The following is a 22,056-nucleotide window of genomic DNA, read 5'->3' as shown; positions in this document are numbered from 1 at the left end:
CATATCTGTGACACTCTATCCCACATTTCGCGATAATACAAAGCGTGCTGCACTTCTTTGAACTTTTTCGATGTACTCTGTCATTCTTATCTGGAAAGGATCCCACACCGCGCAGCAGTATTCTGAAAGAGGACGGACAAGTGTAGTGTAGGCAGTCTCCTTAGTAGATCTGTTACATTTTCTAAGTGCCCTGGCAATAAAATGCAGTCTTTGGTTGGCCTTCCCCACAACATTTTATATGTGTTACTTCCAATTTCAGTTGTTTGTAATTGTAATACCTAAGTACGTAGTTGAATTTATGGCTTTTAGATTAGTCTGATTTATCGTGTAACCGAAGTTTAACAAATTCCTTTTAGCAGTGATGTGGGTGACCTCACACTTTTTGTTATTTAGGGTCAACTGCCACTTTTCGCACCATTCAGATATTTTTTCTAAATCGTTTTGCAGTTTGTTTTGATGTTCTGATGACTTTATTAGTCGATAAACGACAGTGTCATCTGCAAACAACCTAAGACGGCTGCTCGGATTGTCTCCCAAATCGTATATATAGATAAGGAACAGCAATGGGCCTATAACACTACCTTGGGGACGGCCAGAAATCACTTCTCTTTTACTCTATGACTTTCCGTCAGTTACTACGAACTGTGACCTCTCTGACAGGAAATCAAAAATCCAGTCACATAACTGAGACAATATTCCATAAGCATGCAATTTCACTACAAGCCGCTTGCATGGTACAGTGTCAAAAGTCTCCCAGGAATCCAGAAATACGAAATCGATCTGAAGTCCCTTGTCAATAGCACTCAACACTTCATGTGAATAAAGAGCTAGTTGTGTTTCACAGGAATGTTGTTTTCTAAACCTGTGTTGACTGTGTGTCAATAGATAGTTTTCTTCGAGGTAATTCATATTGTTTGAACACAATATATGTTCCAAAATCCTGCTGCATATCAACGTTAATGATATAGGCCTGTAATTTAGTGGATTACTTCTACTACCTTTCTTGAATATTGGTGTGACCTGTGCAACTTTCCAGTCTTTGGGTACAGATCTTTCGTAGAACGAACGATTGTATATGATTGTTAAGTATAGAGCTAATGCCTCAGCATACTCCAAAAGGAACCTAATTGGTATACAGACTGGACCAGAAGACTTGCTTTTATTAAGTGATTTAAATTGCTTCACTACTCCGAGGATATTTACTTCTACATTACTCCTGTTGGCAGCTGTTCTCGATTTGAATTCTGAAATATTTACTTCGTCTTCTTTTGTGAAAGCATTTCCAAAGGCTGTGTTTAGTAACTCTGCTTTGGCAGCACTGTCTTCGATAGTATCTCCATTGCTATCGCGCAGAGAAGGCATTATTTGTTTCTTGCCGCTAACGTACTTCACATACGACCAGTATCTCTTTGGATTTTCTGCAAGGTTTCAAGACAAAGTTTCGATGTGGAAACTGTTATAAGCATCTCGCATTGAAGCCCACGCTAAATTTCGAGCTTCTGTAAAAGATCGCCGATCTTGGGGATTTTGTGTCTTTAAATTTGGCATGTTTGTTTCATTGTTTCTGCAACAGTGTTCTGACCCGTTTTGTGTACCAAGAAGGAAGTGCAATGTGTCATCTGGTATGCAGAATTCAAATCTGTGACAATGGTACTGCAGAATAACAAGTGCAGTATGGTAGGGTACCAGCAGCAAAAACAATCAAAACGAGGTGGTTCAAAAATTTTAAAGATATAGGCAGTGTCAAAGACCTTCCTACAGGATGTCCACCTGTTCTGAAACCTATGTTGACAGAGTGCAAGCTTCATTTTAATAGAGCCTCCTAAAGTTATTTGTTGTGCAGGACATACTGAATGACACTATTCCTGAGAGCTGGATGAGTCCTGACGGTTCCACTACATGGCTGTCGCGCTCTCCTATTGTCACATCATGGAACTTCTTTTTGTGGGGTTACGTTAAGGATTGTGTGTGCACACCACCAGTGAATGACATTTACTATACTTCATGTAGGAATCATTGACGCAATCAGAACTGTTGGTGCTGCAGTGCTGATGTCTAATGAGCAGAACTCAAATATTGTCTTAATGTTCTAAAATGCGAGGCGCACATTAAAATTCTGACAAAACAGAAAAAAACTTTGAGAACTGCTAAATGTTTTACAACAAACCATGATTCTCTGCCTCTAGCATGTCCAAGGTGTGAGACTGGCACATTGGTATCTCGGCAGTGACATGTTGAAATTACATGAATTACTCTTTCAGCAGTGCTGCTTTCCATAATGAATGATCTACTATTTATGTTGGTATCACGTTGTTGTTGTTGTTGTTACAGGACATGCATGGAGTCTGTAAAGGATTTCTTCTTGAATGCAATAGAAATATTGCCAAGGCATATGGTGATATATATTATACAGCCTGGTCTGTAGCGGACACAGGTATGAGGAAGGTGAGTCCCATTGATACTGTCATCATACGAGGGTTGACTGAAAAGTAATGTCTCCACCTTCATATCTCTTCAACAGTTGGCAGCACTGGTATGCGGCAGGTACTGGCTTGTTCCATAGCCTCTTCTCTACAGCCCCAGTTGGCGGGAAGCCTTAGCATTGAACAGTTGTCTTGTTACAGAGTAATGTAACCCTGCGCAGATGGTCGGTCAATGTGATTTAAGCAATGTGCAGTCATTGAATTCTTGACAGCAGAGGGTGTCACCCCAAAGGAGATTCATCAGAGAATGAAAGCAGTTTATGGTGATTGTGTTGATGTGAGTACTGTGCCTCGTTGGGTGAGTAAGTTTAAAGAAATTGAAGTGGGAACGTCTGACCTGCATGACAAACAAAGAGTTGGACGTCCTGTGACAGCAACCACTGAGTTTCTAAAGCAAAATGTTGACAGATTGATTCAGGACGATCGTTGTATCATTCAGAGAGAAATTGCAAGCACAATCGGCATTTCACAGGAACGTGTGGGTCACATTATTGCTTTGCCCGGCTATCGGAAAATCTGTGCATGATGCTGACTCCTGAAATGAAAGCTTACAGACTTGAAATTTGCCAGGAGCTCCTCTCATGCTGCTCGCCCAGTGATGCACAGTTCTCACATCAACATCTCTGATGAATCTCCTTTGGGGTGACACATTCTGCTGCCAAGAATTCAATGACTGCACGTTGCTTAAATCACATTGACCAGCCTTCTGCGCTGGGTTCCATACTTTACACTGTAACAACACAGCCGTTCAATGCTAAGGCTTCCCGCCAACTGGAGCTGTAGAGAAGAGGCTACAGAACAAGCCAGTACGTGTCGCATACCAATGCTGACAACTGTTGAAGAGTTACGAAGGTGGAGGCATTACTTTTCAGTCAACCCTCATATTTCCCATTTATCTGAGACTGAATCACAAAACATAGATAAAAATGTGATGTAATTGACAACAAAACCTTAGGTTTTTGGAATTAATTCTCACTTGCATCATTATAATAGTATTTTAATCTTCTAGTGGAGATTTTAGTATAAAGAAACCAATTATTCTGCCCTGTTAGGATCCACTCAGATGCAGATGCAGATGCTGTGTCTTTTCACACTGAGGCATAACAACATCAAGATGAATATTTCCCACTTGTCTATCTTTTGCCTTTGTTTTTCACCAAATGTACTGTGATAATTTTGCTCTCTTTCTCTGCACTACTTTGCAATGTTATTTATTTTTAGTCTTAAACTACACTAAAAAAGAAATCCTGTTTCAGTTTATTGAAGAGTACTTGATTCAGGACTTCATGGCACGCATTATGGATTTGAAGAGGCAAGTGTTGGAAATGAGCCAATTAGGTCAGAAAGTGCTCACCATACTTCATGCATTCCACACTCATAAATCAAATACCCAAGTCCGTTCCATGCTGGCGACTCTGTACGAACCAATTCTGTGGCGAAACCTTAAGGTGAGTGCCTGTCTTTGACAGAGTAATAAAGAAAGCTAAAACACACCTGGAAATGATAAAAGATTAATTCATTTTCAGGCGCATTTCACTGAAATTTCTTCTTTTTGTACTTAAAATTAGTTTGGTTGGTTTTCAGTAAGTATCAGAGGTTGCACATGTTGTTGATTGTCATACATCCACATCCACAAATTAAGAATTATTTGTCATGGAAAGAACTGTTACACATTATAGCTTTTGGCCAAGGCCCTGTTTAGCAAAAGAAAACACACACACACTTTCACACAAGCAGGCAAACCTGACGCCCACATGGCCGCAACACCAGCAGCTCCAACCGGAGTGCGACTGTTTTGACTTCTGAGCCCCAATGTATCAACAATCTCGTGTGTGCACAACACACAGCTACGTGACCACCCAAAACCTTTATCTGCACATTTCCTACATCATTTCCTGTTCCCCTGATACCATTCCTGCTGCACTAGACGCCTGCTCCATCTTTCTGCACCAGTTCTGAGAAGTATCACTTTCCCTGGCTAAACCCAGTTCCACATTCTGTTCCTTAAATACTGCCTAAACCATGGAACCCCCCTCCAATGGTCCGATAGTAAAAATTCCTTTTTCTGAATCCCACCCCTCCTTTCATAATGACCTTGACCTTTTCAGATTCTGCCAGACCCTGTCCTCACAAACCTGGTACTGCAAAAACACATTTCCATGCCACAGGTATTCTAGAACAATCTCTGCCAACTACACAAGAAATAGCTATTGTGCAGTCCCTACTACACACCTCACATCTCTGAAATTGAGTTCCTTGCTCTCAAGCAACTGGAAGAACATTCTAGACCCAAACTCCATAAGTTATCCAAGCTGCAAACAACTTGCAGCTGCTTTGCGGCACCTCTGTCCAACCACTATTATACCCACAGTGTTCCTCCTTGGCAACCGCCCGTAGCATCCAGATCCTGCGTAGTGTACCTTTTCAACTTGCCATGTCCCCCAAAAATCTTTATCAACATGCCAAATCCAGAGCCTAAACAATCCCAGAACACTGTTGTTAATCTTTCCACCAAAATCCTCAGCCCCACAGAAGTTTCAGTCGTATTCAAAGGCCTCACCTTTAGCTCTACACGCAAATTTAGCCATGTTCGACTCACCAAAGACCTCCTCTCCTTTTTCTGATTCCTGCAATGGAAACACTTCTTTGCCACCAATCCCACCAACCAAAGCTGACCTAATTCTAACATTGCACTGTGCCTCTCTCAGTTCATACAACCATCCAGCCATGATCCCCCCCCCCCTCCACCAAACCACCTTCCAGGAATTCCTTACCTCTAACTTGGCCTCATCATCCTTCCCGAGGTCCCTTCCTAAGGACACCAACCTTTCAGCAGAGGAAACATTAGCCATACATAGTCTCAAAGCAGATTCTGATCTAATTGTCCTCTCTACAGGCAAAGGCTCCCTAATCCAATTAAATAATCTGTGATGCCTCAGGATGTGTCCTGTGTAGCTATGCCTTGTTTTTGTCAAGTTCTACCATACATTTCTATTCTCCCTAATTCTATTCAGTACCTCTTCATTAGTTACTGAAGAGTAGAGGCACTCTTCAGGATTCTACTTGAAACACCACTTTTCAAAAGTTTCTGTTCCCATTTTGTCTTTTCTGTTTAAAATATGCATTTCACTTTGATATAAAGCCACATTTCAGAAAAATACTTTCAGAAAAGAGTTCCACACACTTAAACTTTTATAGGATGTGAATAAATTTTTCTCCTTCAGAAATTGTTTCCTTGCTATGGCCACCCTATATTTTGTGGCTATCATCAGTAATTTTGTCGCCTAAATAGTAAAAACTCGTATTTTACTTTTGTTGTAATATTTCTTAACACTTTCCACACTGAGCGGTTTAGACATGGTTTGTCCCTCTGGACTTTTCAAGCAATTTCACCGACTTTTTAGAAAAGTCTTGAAGAAAATATAAAGATAGTAAACCATATACATCAAAGTTTGAAACTGCTTCTTTCTAATGCTGTTATACAGTATTTTCTGAACATAAATGACATTTTTTCTAGAATTTTGGAAGTAAAATGTTTTTCCAAAAAAGAAAAAAATTCTAACTTCTAAAACTTATTATTTTTAATGCTTGAAAGAAATAAGCATGTACAAAAGAACATATTTTATTGGAAAAAAATGTGCATACAAGAAAAATTTAATACAGAAGTGTAGCTTTTTATCAAGAATAATTTATTCGGGTGTGGTACTCTTTGAAACAGTCAGGTACATAGAGACTCACATTACACTGCTTACACCAACCACCATTGTGTTTCTTTTCTTACTCTTTTCCCAGTTTCTTCTTTTGCCTGTACCAACACACACTTTACAGCACCTGCTACACTTTGTTTACATGCTGTACCTGGGATCTTTTCTGGGAAGTGATACCCAAACACTCTGTCCGCACTTGTTGATGTTCCACCTTGTGAATCTTAAAGCTCCTCCACACCACCTTGAGTTGCTAGCTGCTTACCTAAAGCCTTAATGAAGCATGCCAGAGATGATGTTTTTTTGGTTGTATGTATGTGCACAACGCAACTATTCACCAATGTTAAAAGAAACAAGTGAAAGAAAACCTTTTTCCACCATTTCAGTGTCTTCTGACAGAAAGAATAATAGCTTGATAGGTGGTCAACCCTGTCTACTCCAGTTTTACCCTTGTTTCAGTGTATTACAACATCTGGTTTACATCTCTCTACTTGCTCCTCTTTGTTTCTAGTACTACCAACTGCTGAAGTTGCTCAATGTTTGGTCAAAAGACAGTACACATCCCTGGTTGATTTCCATTTTATTGCAAGTAAATATTCCTTCCCCAAAAACATCATTTTCCCCTTCCTAAGCTTCACAGTCTTCATTTCATTAGGTGGACCCTTCCTGTTTTTCATTACAGTTCCTGCACCCAAAGTTTTATCCTGCCACAGGTAGTCCAACACAGCGAGGCTTGTGTAGAACCTATCCATATAAATGCAGTGTGCTTTGCCAAAATAATCTTCACATAACCTCCCAATTACTGACAAGACAGAGTTATCTACATTGTTTGCTTTACCTGTGTAAATATCACAATTCAAAGCATAACCTGTTGTTGAGTCACACAGTAAATAGAGATTGATCCTGCAGTTATTTGGTTTGCTTTTCATATACACTCTGAATCCTATTCTGCCTCTGAAGCAGCACATCCCTTGATCAGTTGTGAGGCTTATGACAAGTTGAAAAAGAGGGAGTTAAAGAGGGTGTGACATATATATGCCCTGAATGGAGTGCATAAGTTCTAATAAATGTTCATCCACCTGCAGGTCTGCTATAATTGTTGTCCCTGCACAGGAAACAGCATGTAGTTCATGAATCCATCTTGATGCTGTAAGAAGCTCTTAGTGAGGAACTGTTATTTTAAAAATAATTAAATTTCCAATCATTGTGTTTATAAGGGATGCCACTTGCTTTTTATTGGCAGAACACGATAAACTGCACATTACATTCCACTTTAGAGTCGCAAATATTTTCTATTCTTCAACAAAATAATGAACTGCATATACAACTTATCTGTCCCCCGAGACTGCCGAATCAGCTATCACATTTACAAACTAGACATTGAAAATTAAGTCCTAACTGACACCGCAGTGGACAATATGTCCATCCTCTGAGACTGCTGAACCAGCTCTCACATTTGTAACCCATGCATCACTAATAAGGTCTTCACTGATACCGACCATGGCAGACACGTCTGTCCTGCAAGACTGTCAGTCCAGCTCTGATCTTGCAGCTGAACCACTTCGCCCACCATCCAAGTTGGGCACGATCCGAATATCACCGAAGTGCTTCATCTGCCTTTTCGTTTAGCAGTTGTTTATTAGTCTGGTTGTTATTAATATTTGTGAAATAATGGAATGATAGCACGCTATTGAGAGATGCTTTAAATATGAAATGCAATTAAATATGCTATATAGTTTGTCTAATATTGTTCTTGTTATTATAGTCTTCAGTCCTGAGACTGGTTTGACACAGCTCTCCATGCCAATCTATCCTGTGCAAGCTCCTTCATCTCCCAGTACCTAATGCAACCCACATCCTTCTGAATCTGCTTAGTGTATTCATCTCTTGGTCTCCCTCTACGATTTTTACCCTCCACGCTGCCCTCCAATACCAAATTGATGATCCCTTGATGCCGCAGAATATGCCCTACCAACTGATCCCTTCTTCTAGTCAAGTTGTGCCACAAACTTCTCTTCTCCCCAATCCTATTCAATACCTCCTCATTAGTTACGTGATCTACCCACCTAATCTTCAACATTCTTCTGTAGCACCACACTTCGAAAGCTTCTATTCTCTTCTTGTCCAAACTATTTATCGTACATGTTTCACTTCCATACATGGCTACACTCCATACAAATACTTTCAGGAACAACTTCCTGACATTTAAATCTATACTCGATGTAAACAAATTTCTCTTCTTCAGAAACGCTTTCCTTGCCATTGCCAGTCTACATTTTATATCCTCTCTACTTCGACCATCATCAGTTATTTTGCTCCCCAAATAGCAAAAGTCCTTTACTACTTTAAGTGTCTCATTTCCTAATCTAATTCCCTCAGCATCACTCGACTTAATTCGACTACATTCCATTATCCTCGTTTTGCTTTTGTTGATGTTCATCTTATACCTTCCTTTCAAGACACTGTCCATTCCGTTCAACTGCTCTTCCAAGTCCTTTGCTGTCTCTGACAGAATTACAATGTCATCGGCGAACCTCAAAGTTTTTATTTCTTCTCCCTGGATTTTAATACCTACTCCAAATTTTTCTTTTGTTTCCTTTACTGCTTGCTCAATATACAGATTGAATAACATCGGGGAGAGGCTACAACCCTGTCTCACTCCCTTCCCAACCACTGCTTTCCTTTCATGCCCCTCGACTCTATTTTGCAGCTGTGACTTATTAACTGATAGTTCGGTAATTTTCACATCTGTCAACACCTGCTTTCTTTGGGATTGGAATTATTATATTCTTCTTGAAGTCTGAGGGTATTTCGCCTGTCTCGTACATCTTGCTCACCAGACAGTAGAGTTTTGTCAGGACTGGCTCTCCCAAGGCCGTCAGTAGTTCTAATGGAATGTTGCCTACTCCCAGGGCTTTGTTTCGACTCAGTTCTTTCAGTGCTCTGTCAAACTCTTCACGCAGTATCGTATCTCCCATTTCATCTTCATCTACATCCTCTTCCATGTCCATAATATTGTCCTCAAGTACATCGCCCTTGTATAGACCCTCTATATACTCCTTCCACCTTTCTGCTTTCCCCTCTTTGCTTAGAACTGGGTTTCCATCTGAGCTCTTGATATTCATACAAGTGGCTCTCTTTTCTCCAAAGGTCTCTTTAATTTTCCTGTAGTCTGTATCTATCTTACCCCTAGTGAGATAACCCTCTACATCCTTACATTTGTCCTCTAGCCATGCCTGCTTAGCCATTTTGCACTTCATGTCGATCTCATTTTTGAGAAGTTTGTATTCCTTTTTTGCCTGCTTCATTTACTGCATTTTCATATTTTCTCCTTTCATCAATTAAATTCAATATCTCTTCTGTTACCCAAGGATTTCTACTAGCCCTCGTCTTTTTACCTACTTGATCCTCTGCTGCCTTCACTACTTCGTCCCTCATAGCTACCCATTCGTCTTCTACTGTATTTCTTTCCCCCATTCCTGTCAATTGTTCCCTTATGCTCTCCCTGAAACTCTGTACAACCTCTGGTTCTCTCAGTTTATCCAGGTCCCATCTCCTTAAATTCCCACCTTTTTGCAATTTCTTCAGTTTTAATCTACAGTTCATAATCAATAGATTGTGGTCAGAGTCCACATCTACCCCTGGAAATGTCTTACAATTTAAAACCTGGTTCCTAAATCTCTGTCTTACCTTTATATAATCTATCTGATACCTTTTAGTATCTCCAGGATTCTTCCATGTATACAACCTTCTTTTATGATTTTTGAACCAAGTGTTAGCTATGATTAAGTTACGCTCTGTGCAAAATTCTACCAGGCGGCTTCCTCTTTCATTTCTTAGCCCCAATCCATATTCACCTACTATGTTTCCTTCTCTCCCTTTTCCTACTGTCGAATTCCAGTCACCCATGACTTTGTGACAAAGGAACTGAAGAAAGGCGGAATTTCTTGCTGTGGATCTCATCCTGGCTGACCTCGTTTTATGAATTTTGTGTTCTTGTTCAAATGCAACATAAACAAAATTGAACTAAATCTGTCTCTACTCATTACCTTGCTCGACCACGAGGTATTTATAAATGCATCCTTTGACCAATAGTTTCTTATTTTTGACAACTAAGCTGCACTCATATGCGAAATAATTGAGAAAACCAAGTACATTTCTGTATCTTTACTATAGATGACCATTGCCACAAGTTTTCAATTCATAGACTTCTTATTCATTTCATAAATTTTTAGCGCTGCATACGTTTGTTTCAACTTTTATTTTTTATCATCTAACTGTCAAAAAATTCCGAAAAGCATTCAAATTCACTACAGTTTTCATCCATTTGCAAAGTTACACCACTAGCGCTATTGAACACTGGTAAATCAGGCTGGTTGTAAACTCTTGACCAGTTGCTCCCGTCAGTGATCACATTTTGTGATGTATCAGGACAAGCAAAGTACTAGAACTCACATCTTCATCTGTCCATAAATAAATAAATACAGATGTAAACTGCCATAAAAAATCAAAATAATTTGTTATTATAGTAACATGCATGTTATTGTGTAACAATATTTTTCACTATTGTGAATCCATATCTGAACTGTTGTAAGTATCAGAAAATATGTCTGAAGGTTTGTAATCAATATCCACATCAGAGATTTTCTCTTTTGATCCAGAAGAACTATCAAAAATGTCCATGCTCCTTACACAACACAAACACAGAAAGTACACTAGTCCAAAACAGAAGTTAATGCGCCTGTGCCCCTGAAAACCAATCTTTTGTTTGTTGTGCTCAAGCTGCAGACTCACAGTGACCTCTGTCAGAAAGTAAATGAACTACTCTTGCTGCCAGTTCAATTGACGAAACGTACGGCGTATGTTTTCACATTACAAACGCATGGGAAACAAAGTAACATACGGCATACAGGCTGCATCCAAAGAGGTGTGTTTGCGACTGCGTGTTGCATACAGGCTTAGTGTGGAAAGTGTTTATCTGATCCCATCAGTATAAACTGATTTTGTTCGACTGTATTCCATAACTCGTGTTTTCCTTTTGATGATGATCACTTTATAATCTCTTTTTAAGACACTTTACGTTCCATTCAACTGCTCTTCTAAGTTCTTTGCCATCTCTAGGGACCATAAAAATTCATATTTGCAATAAATATGAATACAGAGCAAATCTGCCTCAAAATGCGAAAATGCAAAATTACATAATAATGGCTACTTCATAGCAGTTTGTATCGAGGTGAACCACTTTATCAGAGGTAGTTTCAAATAGCTTTATTTACTGCCTATAAATAGTGAAAATATAACCAATTTTTGGCTACTGGTCTTGCACGCCATCTGAAGAAGCTCAGTGTGGGAAATGCATATCAGTGTGCTTGATGTTCTGGTGTTGTGCCCCTGGTGGTCAGTTGAATGGTCGAAGAATAGACACACAGCACTTGATGCAACGTAGGACTTGGCTGTGTGACAGAGCATCATAGAACGCAGAAATGCATACATTTGTCTGCCAGCGAAACTTCAAAGGTAAGTATAATGTGACACTTCAAATAGCAGTTTTAGGCAGCAGGTGTTTTGAACTGTGATTGTGTCAGATATTGGTTGATCTTGGGACTGAGCTACTTCATTTATAATACTGCCAACTTAAGCAAGAAATTTCACAGTAACTGTTAGCAAATGTTTTGTTTTGTGCGTTTCTAATCTTTTTCTTTTCTTATTTTGAAGCGAGTGAAGAAACTAACTCTTTTCCACCACAGAGTTAGATTGTGACATGCACAGCACTGGAAGGAATCGGTGGTCCCCATGACCATGTGTTGTTACCGCTTTCACAGAAAAACAGAACACACATGTACACTGCTGCGCAGTGATAGGGAGGTGGGCCTTGTTTCCCTGCACCACTTCTCTCACCTAAGGCAACTGTAATTCTAGTTTGTTTACACATATGGCTGACTACAAGTTCATAGTGTCTTCACTCTGTACTGTAGCAACTGGAAAACAAAATCTATTAATATATTTCGACCATGCTGAGAGTCTTCCCCCAAAGTGTGCCTAGATATAGTTTTGGTTCTGCTTCTGAGTTAAGCACTGTGTTGGTTCTACTTGTAACTTTGCCAAATATGAGTCACATTGTTGTGAATGCCCATGAAAGGTGAAATCGGTGTTCTGCAACAACTATCAAAATCAGTGGGAAAAGAAAAATAATGTCAAAAAACACCTTAAACAGAGAAGCACACATGTCACTGGTATGAAAATGCTGCTGCTCTCAATGGAAACAAATCATATGTTAAAAGCTTAAATAGAATCCAAAGAAGAAAAAAAGCAAAGAATATTTTGGAAGAAAAATTTGTTGAAGATTTTGCAAAAGCAAGGATTCCAGTCATAGAGCTCCCCAACCACCAATTTCTTTTTTAACAATTTCAAAGCCCCGTAGAATCACAAACTTTAAACTTTTACATCTAATCATTTACACACACACACACACACACACACACACCACACCACACCACACCACACCACAGTGCGAGTTTTGCCAAAAATAGATGCTATGTTTTCAGATCCCTGGCCTTCTCTGACAGAACTACAATATCATTAAAAATATTAACATTTTTATTTCTTTTTCTTGAATATAAATTCCCTTCCAGAATTTCTTCTTTTCCTGGACTTCTTGCTCATGTACAGACTAAATAGTATGTGGGTGGGCAACAACCTTGTCTCACTCCCTGCTCAACCATTGCCTGCCTTTCATGTCATTTGACTCTTAAAACTGAAGCCTAGTTTGTGTAAAAGCTGCAGGTGGTAGGTAATCTTTCGCACCTGTATTTTTTCCTTGATAAATTAATTTAAAAGAGAGTATTACTTTTTCTAGTTATTCTTATGTAGATAATTCTTGTTTGTTGCGACTCTGACTTAGTGAACTGATGGTCCTGTAGTATTCAAACCTGACAATGCTTGTCTTCTTTAGTATTAGAATTACTACATTCTTTTTGCAGTCTCTGGTATTTTGCCTGTCTGATGTATCCCACATAAGGACACATCAGTACCAGATTCAATACAATGTTCAGTATTGATGCCAATGTGTAAAATTGTACCAATACCTTGATAATACTGTAAGGAAAGATACCAGCAGTACTGAGAGGTATTGATCTCCTGTATAAAATATTCAGACCACTTCTTCAGGGTAGTAATACCTGCTTCATATTATTGATATATGTCATTGAAATCTAATGTGTTTATTACAGACTTTACATGGTTTGTAATTTTTACTACCATACTTGTTTTTTGCGTATTACATAAGTTTGCAAGTTAAAATATTACACCATCTCCTCCCCATCCAGTAGTTTTCCCCATGTTTGGTGTGTTTCTTCGGCTGCCGTTTGGTGAGTAGCTTTTTTAATCTATCCATATTATATTTTCAATCAATTACTTACGATCGTTGATTTCAGAAACCACTCACTGATGAGTATAGATCTCCTGGAGCAACAAAACTGCTAAGATGTTTCACCTTCTGCCCCAAATAGTCCCACTCCTTCTATGGAATTAAAATAAGGTGATTTAGTGGCCCAGTCGAGGTTTGATAGAGTGTCTGAGTGTTTGTTAAAGCAGAAGCATATCCTGTGAGTACAACTGTTGTCATATTGAAGGAAAAGAGTGTACATAACAGCTTGGTCACAAAGATACAACACTCCTTGTAGACAAGCTGAAAGTCCTTATTGATACCCCATCAAATCATGTGACATCATCCATGGTGTGATCATCGGCACATCCAAATGCAATATATTCTTGATGTCATTCTGTCACATCTCCAAAGCAACCCATTTTACTGCCTGATTCTATACAATTGACTGACACATACAAACTGTTTCACTGGGTCAGGGGTAGAGAGTCACTTGGCTGTCTGGTACCAGTTCTGCACCATCTACAGCACTCCAAAGCAAAAGTGTGTCCTTTTAAGGGGGGGAGATAGACTAATAAGCGAGGCAGAGATTAGTGAAAAACATCATGAAAAAACCATAACAGTGGAAAGCTAAGTGCATTATACATAGTAGACACATGAGGGGGAGGGGGGGGGGGAAAGACAGGTCAGAAAATAAACAATTAAAAAAAGTGAAGAATAGAAATATGCACTCAAAAGAAATGATTAGGTGACAGAAATTAACGGAATTTAGGCCATGTGGCTGATGAGAACCAAGCACATGTTGTGAAGCCAGTTCCCACCTGCAAAGTTCTGGGAAACTGGTGTCGGAAGGGAGGACCCAGAGGGATGTTCTTCCAAGGTCACGACTACTATGTTGTAGAGTGTGCTCTGCAACAGGATATTTTGTGTTGCCATTATACACCATTGTTTTATGCTCATTCATCCTTACTGATAAATTGGTGGTAGTCATACTGAAATAGAAGAAAGAAAAGTGTTTATGTAATAGCTGATACAAAATGTGTTGTTTTGCAAGTGTTTCTCTCTTTGATAGAGTCTGTTTTGCTAGTTACAGACTCGCAGGGGTAGGACCCATATCTTAGGGAAATGGGCGCAGGAGGAGCATAGGGTCTGACCACAATGTTGCAGATATTTAGGAGGGGGAGGGGAGGTGATGAGAAGCTATTCTAGATAGGGTGGGTATCAGATACTGTTGCTTACTTTCCTTTTATTTCCAAGTACTTAAAAACAGTGGTGATGAAAAAAGTCACATATATCAAATGGTAAGATAGTAATTTTGTCCCTGTACAACTGTAATAAAGTGGTATCTGTGTACCGTGTGGTGACAATTTTAATTTTAGTCAGATCACTATAACTGTTTTGAAGGACTCTTAACGTTTTAACTGTTTTGTGGTACTGTTGCCTTTTATGATGAGGTACACAAAGTCCAGTGAGTCCTCGTTACCACTTTTAACAACTCTGATTTTGGGTTAAATGGCAAATTGATTTTTGAATATTGTATAACTTCAGAAAAGACTGTCTTTTTTAGTATTTATTGTGCAGCTAGAGGTCCTCGTACTATCATTGATACTGAGGTGTCACAGTGCAGCCAGTTGCACCAGAGCATCATTTGAAAAAAGCTACAACTTTTTATTGTAAAATTTCTTTTCCATCTGACTGCTTTCTTTTTAGTTATGTCCTTAAAGCGTTTCCTAGACCTTCAGTTATAGTTGCCTTCACTTAAATTTGTAGATTTGAAAAATGGCAGTTTTGGCAAGAATTGCTACTTTTCATATACTGTTTGGGAACACAGTAGCCGGCCGCGGTGGTCTCGCGGTTCTAGGCGCGCAGTCCGGAACCGTGCGACCGCTACGGTCGCAGGTTCGAATCCTGCCTCGGGCATGGATGTGTGTGATGTCCTTAGGTTAGTTAGGTTTAAGTAGTTCTAAGTTCTAGGGGACTTATGACCACAACAGTTGAGTCCCATAGTGCTCAGAGCCATTTGAACCATTTTTTGGAACACTATCTTGGACCATGAGTACATTTATTTTATCAAAAATCGTGTCTAGTCCTACTTGGTGGTGCCACTTTACACACACACACACAAACACACACACACACACACACACACACACACACACAAACACAAACACATGTGTTTCCAATATGATACTTCCAGTATTGTCAGTCATACTGAATCACTAGAAAACTGGGATTTGAAATAAATTTCGTTAATACTTTCCTGTGTATTAACATAGATGGGTGCAATCTTATACATCACTGAATTCTTAGATCTGGCTCCGTCTTCGTATACAAGATGAAAACTTACATAGACATTTTTATGCCATCAAAGAAGTGTCTTGTAATTAATGACAATCATTGTAATAATTATAGTCTCCACTGTTAACGACCTGACATTCTTGGGTTCATGGTGTAGACACCTGGCAGCTCATGTGGTCCTAAATCTCAAAGGGGAAAAAAAGAAATATTTAGCAACTTGACGTTCTGTGTGGTGGAGATGAAAGCTCCTTTGAAGCGAGTCACGAAAAGGTTAATGTAATAAAGAGCTCTCCTTGTTCCAATGAAGAGCTCTCCTCATTCCTGTGGCCTGTTCTATTTGTACGTGCGCCACTCAGAGGTAAAACAGTTGTTGGTAAGTGTAAAGTTGATTAAGGTGAGCAGGAAGGATGTCAAAGGTTTGAAATCTACTGGTTACTTGTTGAGATAATGTTCAGCAACGGACATACCATGTACTTGGGGAATGTTTGTATACAGGGAGGGGTCATTGATGGTGACAAACAAAGTATGGGGTGGGAGTGGACAGGCATAGATTTCAGACGATCAAGGAAATGATTGATGCCTTTAATGAAGAAGGAGAGTTTTTTGTTATTGTAGGTGTTGATCAGTGGTTGCTTCGAAGCCAGCGACTGTGGGACTGCCTGGATGGTCAGTTTTGTGGTTCTTAGGAAGAAGGTAGAAGAAAGCATGATTTGAGTGGGGTGAGATGTTCTGTGGATTGAGGTGTTAGTCCTGTGGGGGGCCTGATGTTGTAAGGAGGGACTGTAGGTCAGTTTGTGCCACAGGGGTGGGGGTCTTACTGGCAGATGTTGTATGTAGAAGTGTCAGAAAGCTGACATAGATCCTCACTCAAGTACTCCCATAGGTGAATGACCACATTGGTTGATCACTTGTCCGCCAGGAGTATAATGATGGAGTCACTGTGATAGAGTCATCAGTTTTTAGGGAACAAAGTGCCAGGAATGCTGCATTCAGTCACCTATCTACCATGTAAACTGCACTTAGCTTTCCTCCCTTATGATTGTTTCATGATGTTTTTTCTGTAATATCTGTCTTGCTTATTACCCTGTATTCCACCTTTTAAGTTTTCCAGTTTTTGAACCGCATTCTGTGTTGATACCAACAGTCAATCTTTTCTTGTCATTCAGCCCAGTAAATGTCCACTGACAAGGGCTTCTGCTTGACATTTCCATAACTCTTCACATTTCCTAAACCTCACCATTAGGGATGGAGGTTATCATTGAAACACTCAGTTTTCGGTTATAATGGTTGTTTTCAATGTCAGTTTAACTGGATTATTAATACTGCTCCAAATAACCGGTTTGTGAAATAATTGATTTTTGGTTTTTTGTTCCTGTCAGTTCCTGTAATAAACGCAGAAATGGAAAAAAAAAAGATTGAAAAATTTTGATTCTCTCAGTTTCAAGATAAATAGAATCAAAATATTAAATTAAACATGCAAATAAAAGAAAAATTAGTCTGGCCATTGTTCGCTGCTTTTCTCAAAAAGTTGTAAGTGGCTGACTAGAAAAAAAATTGCCATTGTTCTCCTATTAATTCTGATTTTTTGAAACTCTGCTAAAAAATCATGTTGGAATTGGAGTTCATACCATGATTTGGACATTACAAATAACCAGTGCTAACGGGTGAAAACTGAGGTTCAAGAACTTTTTTTTTGTGTTACTTTGTACATTTTCAAGGTCTACAAGCATATAAATGCATGTTACATAGACACAGGCAGCAGACAGCTTCTTTTTATTTTTATTGTAAACTATGGCTTAACTGTTAAGTCTTACATTTTCTGCTGAAGTTATGTGGTTGTGGCTGCTCCCGTTTTTAATCTTGTAAAGCAATTGGAGCATTGTACTTCATTGATACTCTACCTTCCTAAAATAATTCTAGACTGGGAATGGTGCCATTCTGTAATATAACTGTTATCTGATGACGGCAGTTAGAAACTATGTGCCTCGCCACATGGTAGCCATACATTATTGTCTCAGTAACGATATTCCATTTCTCATGACCTGTGTTTGTTGCTTGTTTCTGTCGACATTGTTCTTAAAATAGCACTCATCACTTTTCACAATTTCCATAATAATGCAAATTTCAAAACAATACAAATTGTATGAGTAAAAATTACTTGTTCCATAAGAAAGGTTTAGTTAAAAGTGAAAAAATTTAGCACTGCTGCTATGGCTAATTGATATTTTTCTTTACCCAGTTATTAGTAAAAATTAAAAACACCTATTATAACTGAGACCAAACAAATATTGAAGAATACCGTTTATTCAGAACTAAAATACTAGTATCAGTTTCAACTGGTCAACTTTTCCCATCCCTACTCACCAGTCTGTTTCCTTCATCCCTTATTCCATTCCCATCAACCATTGGCTCCAAAAAATGATGCATTTCCACATATTTTTTGTGTTCCTTATGCTACCAATTTATGTGTAGAATTTGTATCGAATGAGTGTCTTCAGCTGGATATGCCATATCTATGAAAACTTGTGTGCTCTCTTCTTCGCCAAACTGAGACCACAGTCAAAGATAGAAGCAGTGTTACATGGTATTAGCATGATATCTTTTGAGGGTGACCAATTTTTTTTGTCTGATGTGCTTAAATACTATATACATTTTAGTTCGCATTAAACTAGCAGTGAAAAGCTATTATTTTCCCCAACACTACTCAGTACTCCCAGTACCAACATACTTGTATTTCTGAAGGTACCATGAAACTGCCCAAATCTTGATCTTAAAAACAATAACACACGAACTGCAACAGATGTACCCACCTTTCCTGATACCAGTGATTGGTAGTAGGTGAAAAATAAAATAGAAAAATAAAATTAAATAAACAATTTTGCAGGGCAGGGTCTCTCCCAGGGATTTTAAGAATTCTGAAGAAATTCAGTCTGTTCCAGTTGTGTTGTTTAGAGTTTGCTCTTTCAGATTTTTCTTGCAATATTACATATCCCCCCCCCCCCACCCTCCCTTTTCCCTTCTCCATAATATTCTCTCCAAGCCTTTCAGTATCCCCTTCTTCACTTAATACTGACTTGCCATCTGAGTTCTTGATGTGCATAAGCTGCTTCTCTTTTCTCCAAGGGTTTCTTTAATTTACTGTACATGGCTTCTATCTTTCCTGTAATCATTCTTCCTTCAACAGCTTTGCATTTCTCCTCTAACCATTCCTTACTTTGTCATTTTGCACTTCCTTTCTGTCTAATTTCTAGATATCTGTTTTTTTCCCCCTTTTACGTGCTTCATTTGATGCAGTTTTATTTTTTCCCCCTTTCATGAGTTAATTTTAATTTCTCACTGCTATTCAGTGATTTCTACTAGGCCTTGATTTTTTTTTTGCCTGCTTGTTCATTTACTACTTCACTGTTTCATTGTTCAAAGTTACCTATCATTCTTCTTTTGTATTTCTTTGATCTATTCCAGTGAGTCTGTGCCTAATGCACTTTTCAAGACTCTCAGCAACCTTTAGGTTGCATCTTCTTAATTTTGTCAACTTTAAATTGTATTTATTTGAATAATATGATAAAAAATAGGGATGTGAAATGGGTGCTAATATATTTATCTGCTGTATAACATACACTGAATAATTGTAGTTATAAGATCAATACTGTCTTTAAGAGAGTTTTCAACCACGTCTCACCCAGTAGGTATAATGTGACAGCCTTTTGCTCTTTTTATACGTGTAAGACAATTTGTGTTATGACTTGGTACCTTCCACTGGAATAACATCGATTAGTAATATTTTTAGCTGCAATGTTATCATAGATTTTTGTGTTTATAGAGTCCAAACAGCACAGTTAGAAGTAATGCTGCTGAAGTGTTCCTGGATGCTTATCCTTTGGAAAGATGTGGAGAAGGACGTGATAAAAATGTAGCATTTGCGGAGAGGCAGCACAAAATAATGACGGAACTTCTGACTGACAAATGGCATGTTGTTCGCATCATTGCTGTTAGGGTAAGTCCACAGAAATTTCATTAGTTCCTGACATGGCTCATCTTAATATATCTGTGTTCTTAAATTTTAAAAAGGTAATCTGTAAGTACAGTAAAGCTTTGCTGTATTGTTTCTAGTGGAAAATTGTAAATCATGTGTTACTACTTTTAATACATGCCACTGCCTCTCATTCACTCTCTCCACTCTTATTTTTTTTTAAAAAAATACTGTGTTTGATTTGCTGTTTTTGTATTATAACAAACAAAGATTTACCAATTTCAGGGTCATTCCTTCTTTGCCTGTGACCATTTAAAAAAGCATCCATTTTGACAAAGTCTAATTGACTGAAGACTGAAGCACTGCAAAATTCCTCTTCTTCCCGTCTCCACTTGTCGTGTTTTGCAATTTACATTTGCTTGTCTTATTGCTAATGGAAGACATTGATAAAAGGTGATTGTAGCATTAAAAATGCAAGATAAAGGGGGACTTGGATGAGGAAAACAACAGAGAATAACACTGAGAAATGCAGCAATGATAGGGGAGAACAAGAAGTTATGATGCATAAAATAAGCACAGAAAACAGGGAAACTCTTGATCACTATACATGAAATAGTCATGCTTTGTAATTTCACTTAGTGTTCACGACTCTTAGCCACAGTTCTCAGAAAACCTCAACAGTTTTTTAATTAAGACTATCTGCAAGTTCCACATGGACTAATAAACAGCTTTCTTGGCCAGTAATAATGTAAAAAAGCAGTGTAAGTCATGTAATAAAGACGGGTCATATGGTCCAGATTATATACCAATTAGTTTTCTTTTGGAGTATGCTGGTAAAGTAGTCCATTTCTAAGAGTCATATTCAACTGCTTATAAATCTGCTCCCTTGACAAAAGGCCCAACCCTGAAGACTGGAAAGTTGCACAGGTAATACCAGTACAAATGAGAGGAAATAGAAGTAATCCTCTGAATTATAGACCCATATCAATGATATTAATTTGTTGTAGGATCCTGGAACATGTTTGGTGTTCCAACACTATGAAAACCTCAAAGAAAACAATCCAGTGACACATAACCAGCTCAGATTCAGAAAATAACATTCTTGTGACACACAGCTAGCTCTTTATTGACACGAAGTAGTAAGTGCTATCCACAAGGGATCTCAAATTGATTCTAGAATTCTAGATTTCCAGAAAACTTTTGACACTGTTCCTCACAAGTAACTTGTAATTGAACTACATGCCTTTGAAGTGTTATTCAGTTGTATGACCGGATTCGTAATTTCCTGTCAGGAAGATCACAATTTGTAGTAGTTGACTGTAAGTGATCTAATGATTTTTGGGGTTCCCCAAGAAAGTGTTACAGTCACTCTGCTGTCCTTAATCTATACGAATGATTGGAGAGACAATCTGAGCAGCCCTCTTAGATTGTTTGCAGATGATGCTCTCATTTACTGTCTAGTAAAGTTATTCAGAAGGAAAATTAAATTTGGATACATAATCTCATAAATTAAAAGGTTGTGAATTCAACTAAATACCTAGTGATTACAATTACAAACAACTTAAATTGGAACGGTCATATAGAAAATGTTGTGGAGAAGGAGACTGTATTTTATTGACAGAACACGTGAGAGATGCAACAAATGTATTAAAAAGAGTCATGAGTGTCACTATGTGGTATGCAGTCCTTATCAGTTAGGATACACGGAAAGACTTAGGTGTTCAATTTTCCCTCATGCTATTCAAGAGTGTAACAGTTGAGAAGTAGTCTGCAATTGATTGTATGAACCTTTGCCAATCACTTAAGTGTGAACTATAGAGTAGCAATGTAAATATAGAATTATATAAGTGAAAAGCACTTTCGGACTTGTGACTTATTTTGTACTGTCTACAATCACTGGGATGTGATAAGATATTGACAATATGAAGGCAAGCTTAGTGTCCACTGGATTACAGAAATTCATTAATATTTCTCACGTGGGAGTCCTTGTCACATTTAACAGCTAAGTTTCTTGCTGCCTGAACCTTTGTGATGAAGGAGCGGGCAGGGGGGTGGGGGGTGGAGGGGTTACTGTGTGCCCAGATTTTGAAAATATTGTAATCTGGTCATGTACTTTATATTTTTAAAACTTTGAAAAAAAAATCTATTGTGTTTAATGACTTCTTATAGCAGAGTCCATAATTGTTTTGAATTTTTAATAAAATGTGACCCAGAAAC

General features: G+C 38.5%; 1 protein-coding gene across 5 annotated transcripts in view; it reads left to right on the top strand.

Moving 5' to 3' along the window:
- LOC126259326 (condensin-2 complex subunit G2-like) overlaps positions 1–22,056 on the top strand; it is a 306,542-nt gene that overhangs the window by 98,840 nt on the left and 185,646 nt on the right. For all 5 annotated transcript variants that reach the window (XM_049956017.1, XM_049956015.1, XM_049956013.1 and 2 more), the window contains exons 7-9: positions 2,332–2,445; positions 3,740–3,931; positions 19,690–19,863. In XM_049956017.1, the coding sequence (XP_049811974.1) occupies positions 2,332–2,445; positions 3,740–3,931; positions 19,690–19,863 (480 nt within the window). The remainder of the gene's footprint in view (positions 1–2,331; positions 2,446–3,739; positions 3,932–19,689; positions 19,864–22,056) is intronic.

This window comes from Schistocerca nitens, chromosome 5 (assembly GCF_023898315.1).
Source record: "Schistocerca nitens isolate TAMUIC-IGC-003100 chromosome 5, iqSchNite1.1, whole genome shotgun sequence".
Classification (NCBI taxonomy): domain Eukaryota; kingdom Metazoa; phylum Arthropoda; class Insecta; order Orthoptera; family Acrididae; genus Schistocerca; species Schistocerca nitens.
The sequence above is the reverse complement of the archived record's forward strand: the minus strand, read 5'-3'. Positions and strand labels throughout refer to the sequence as shown.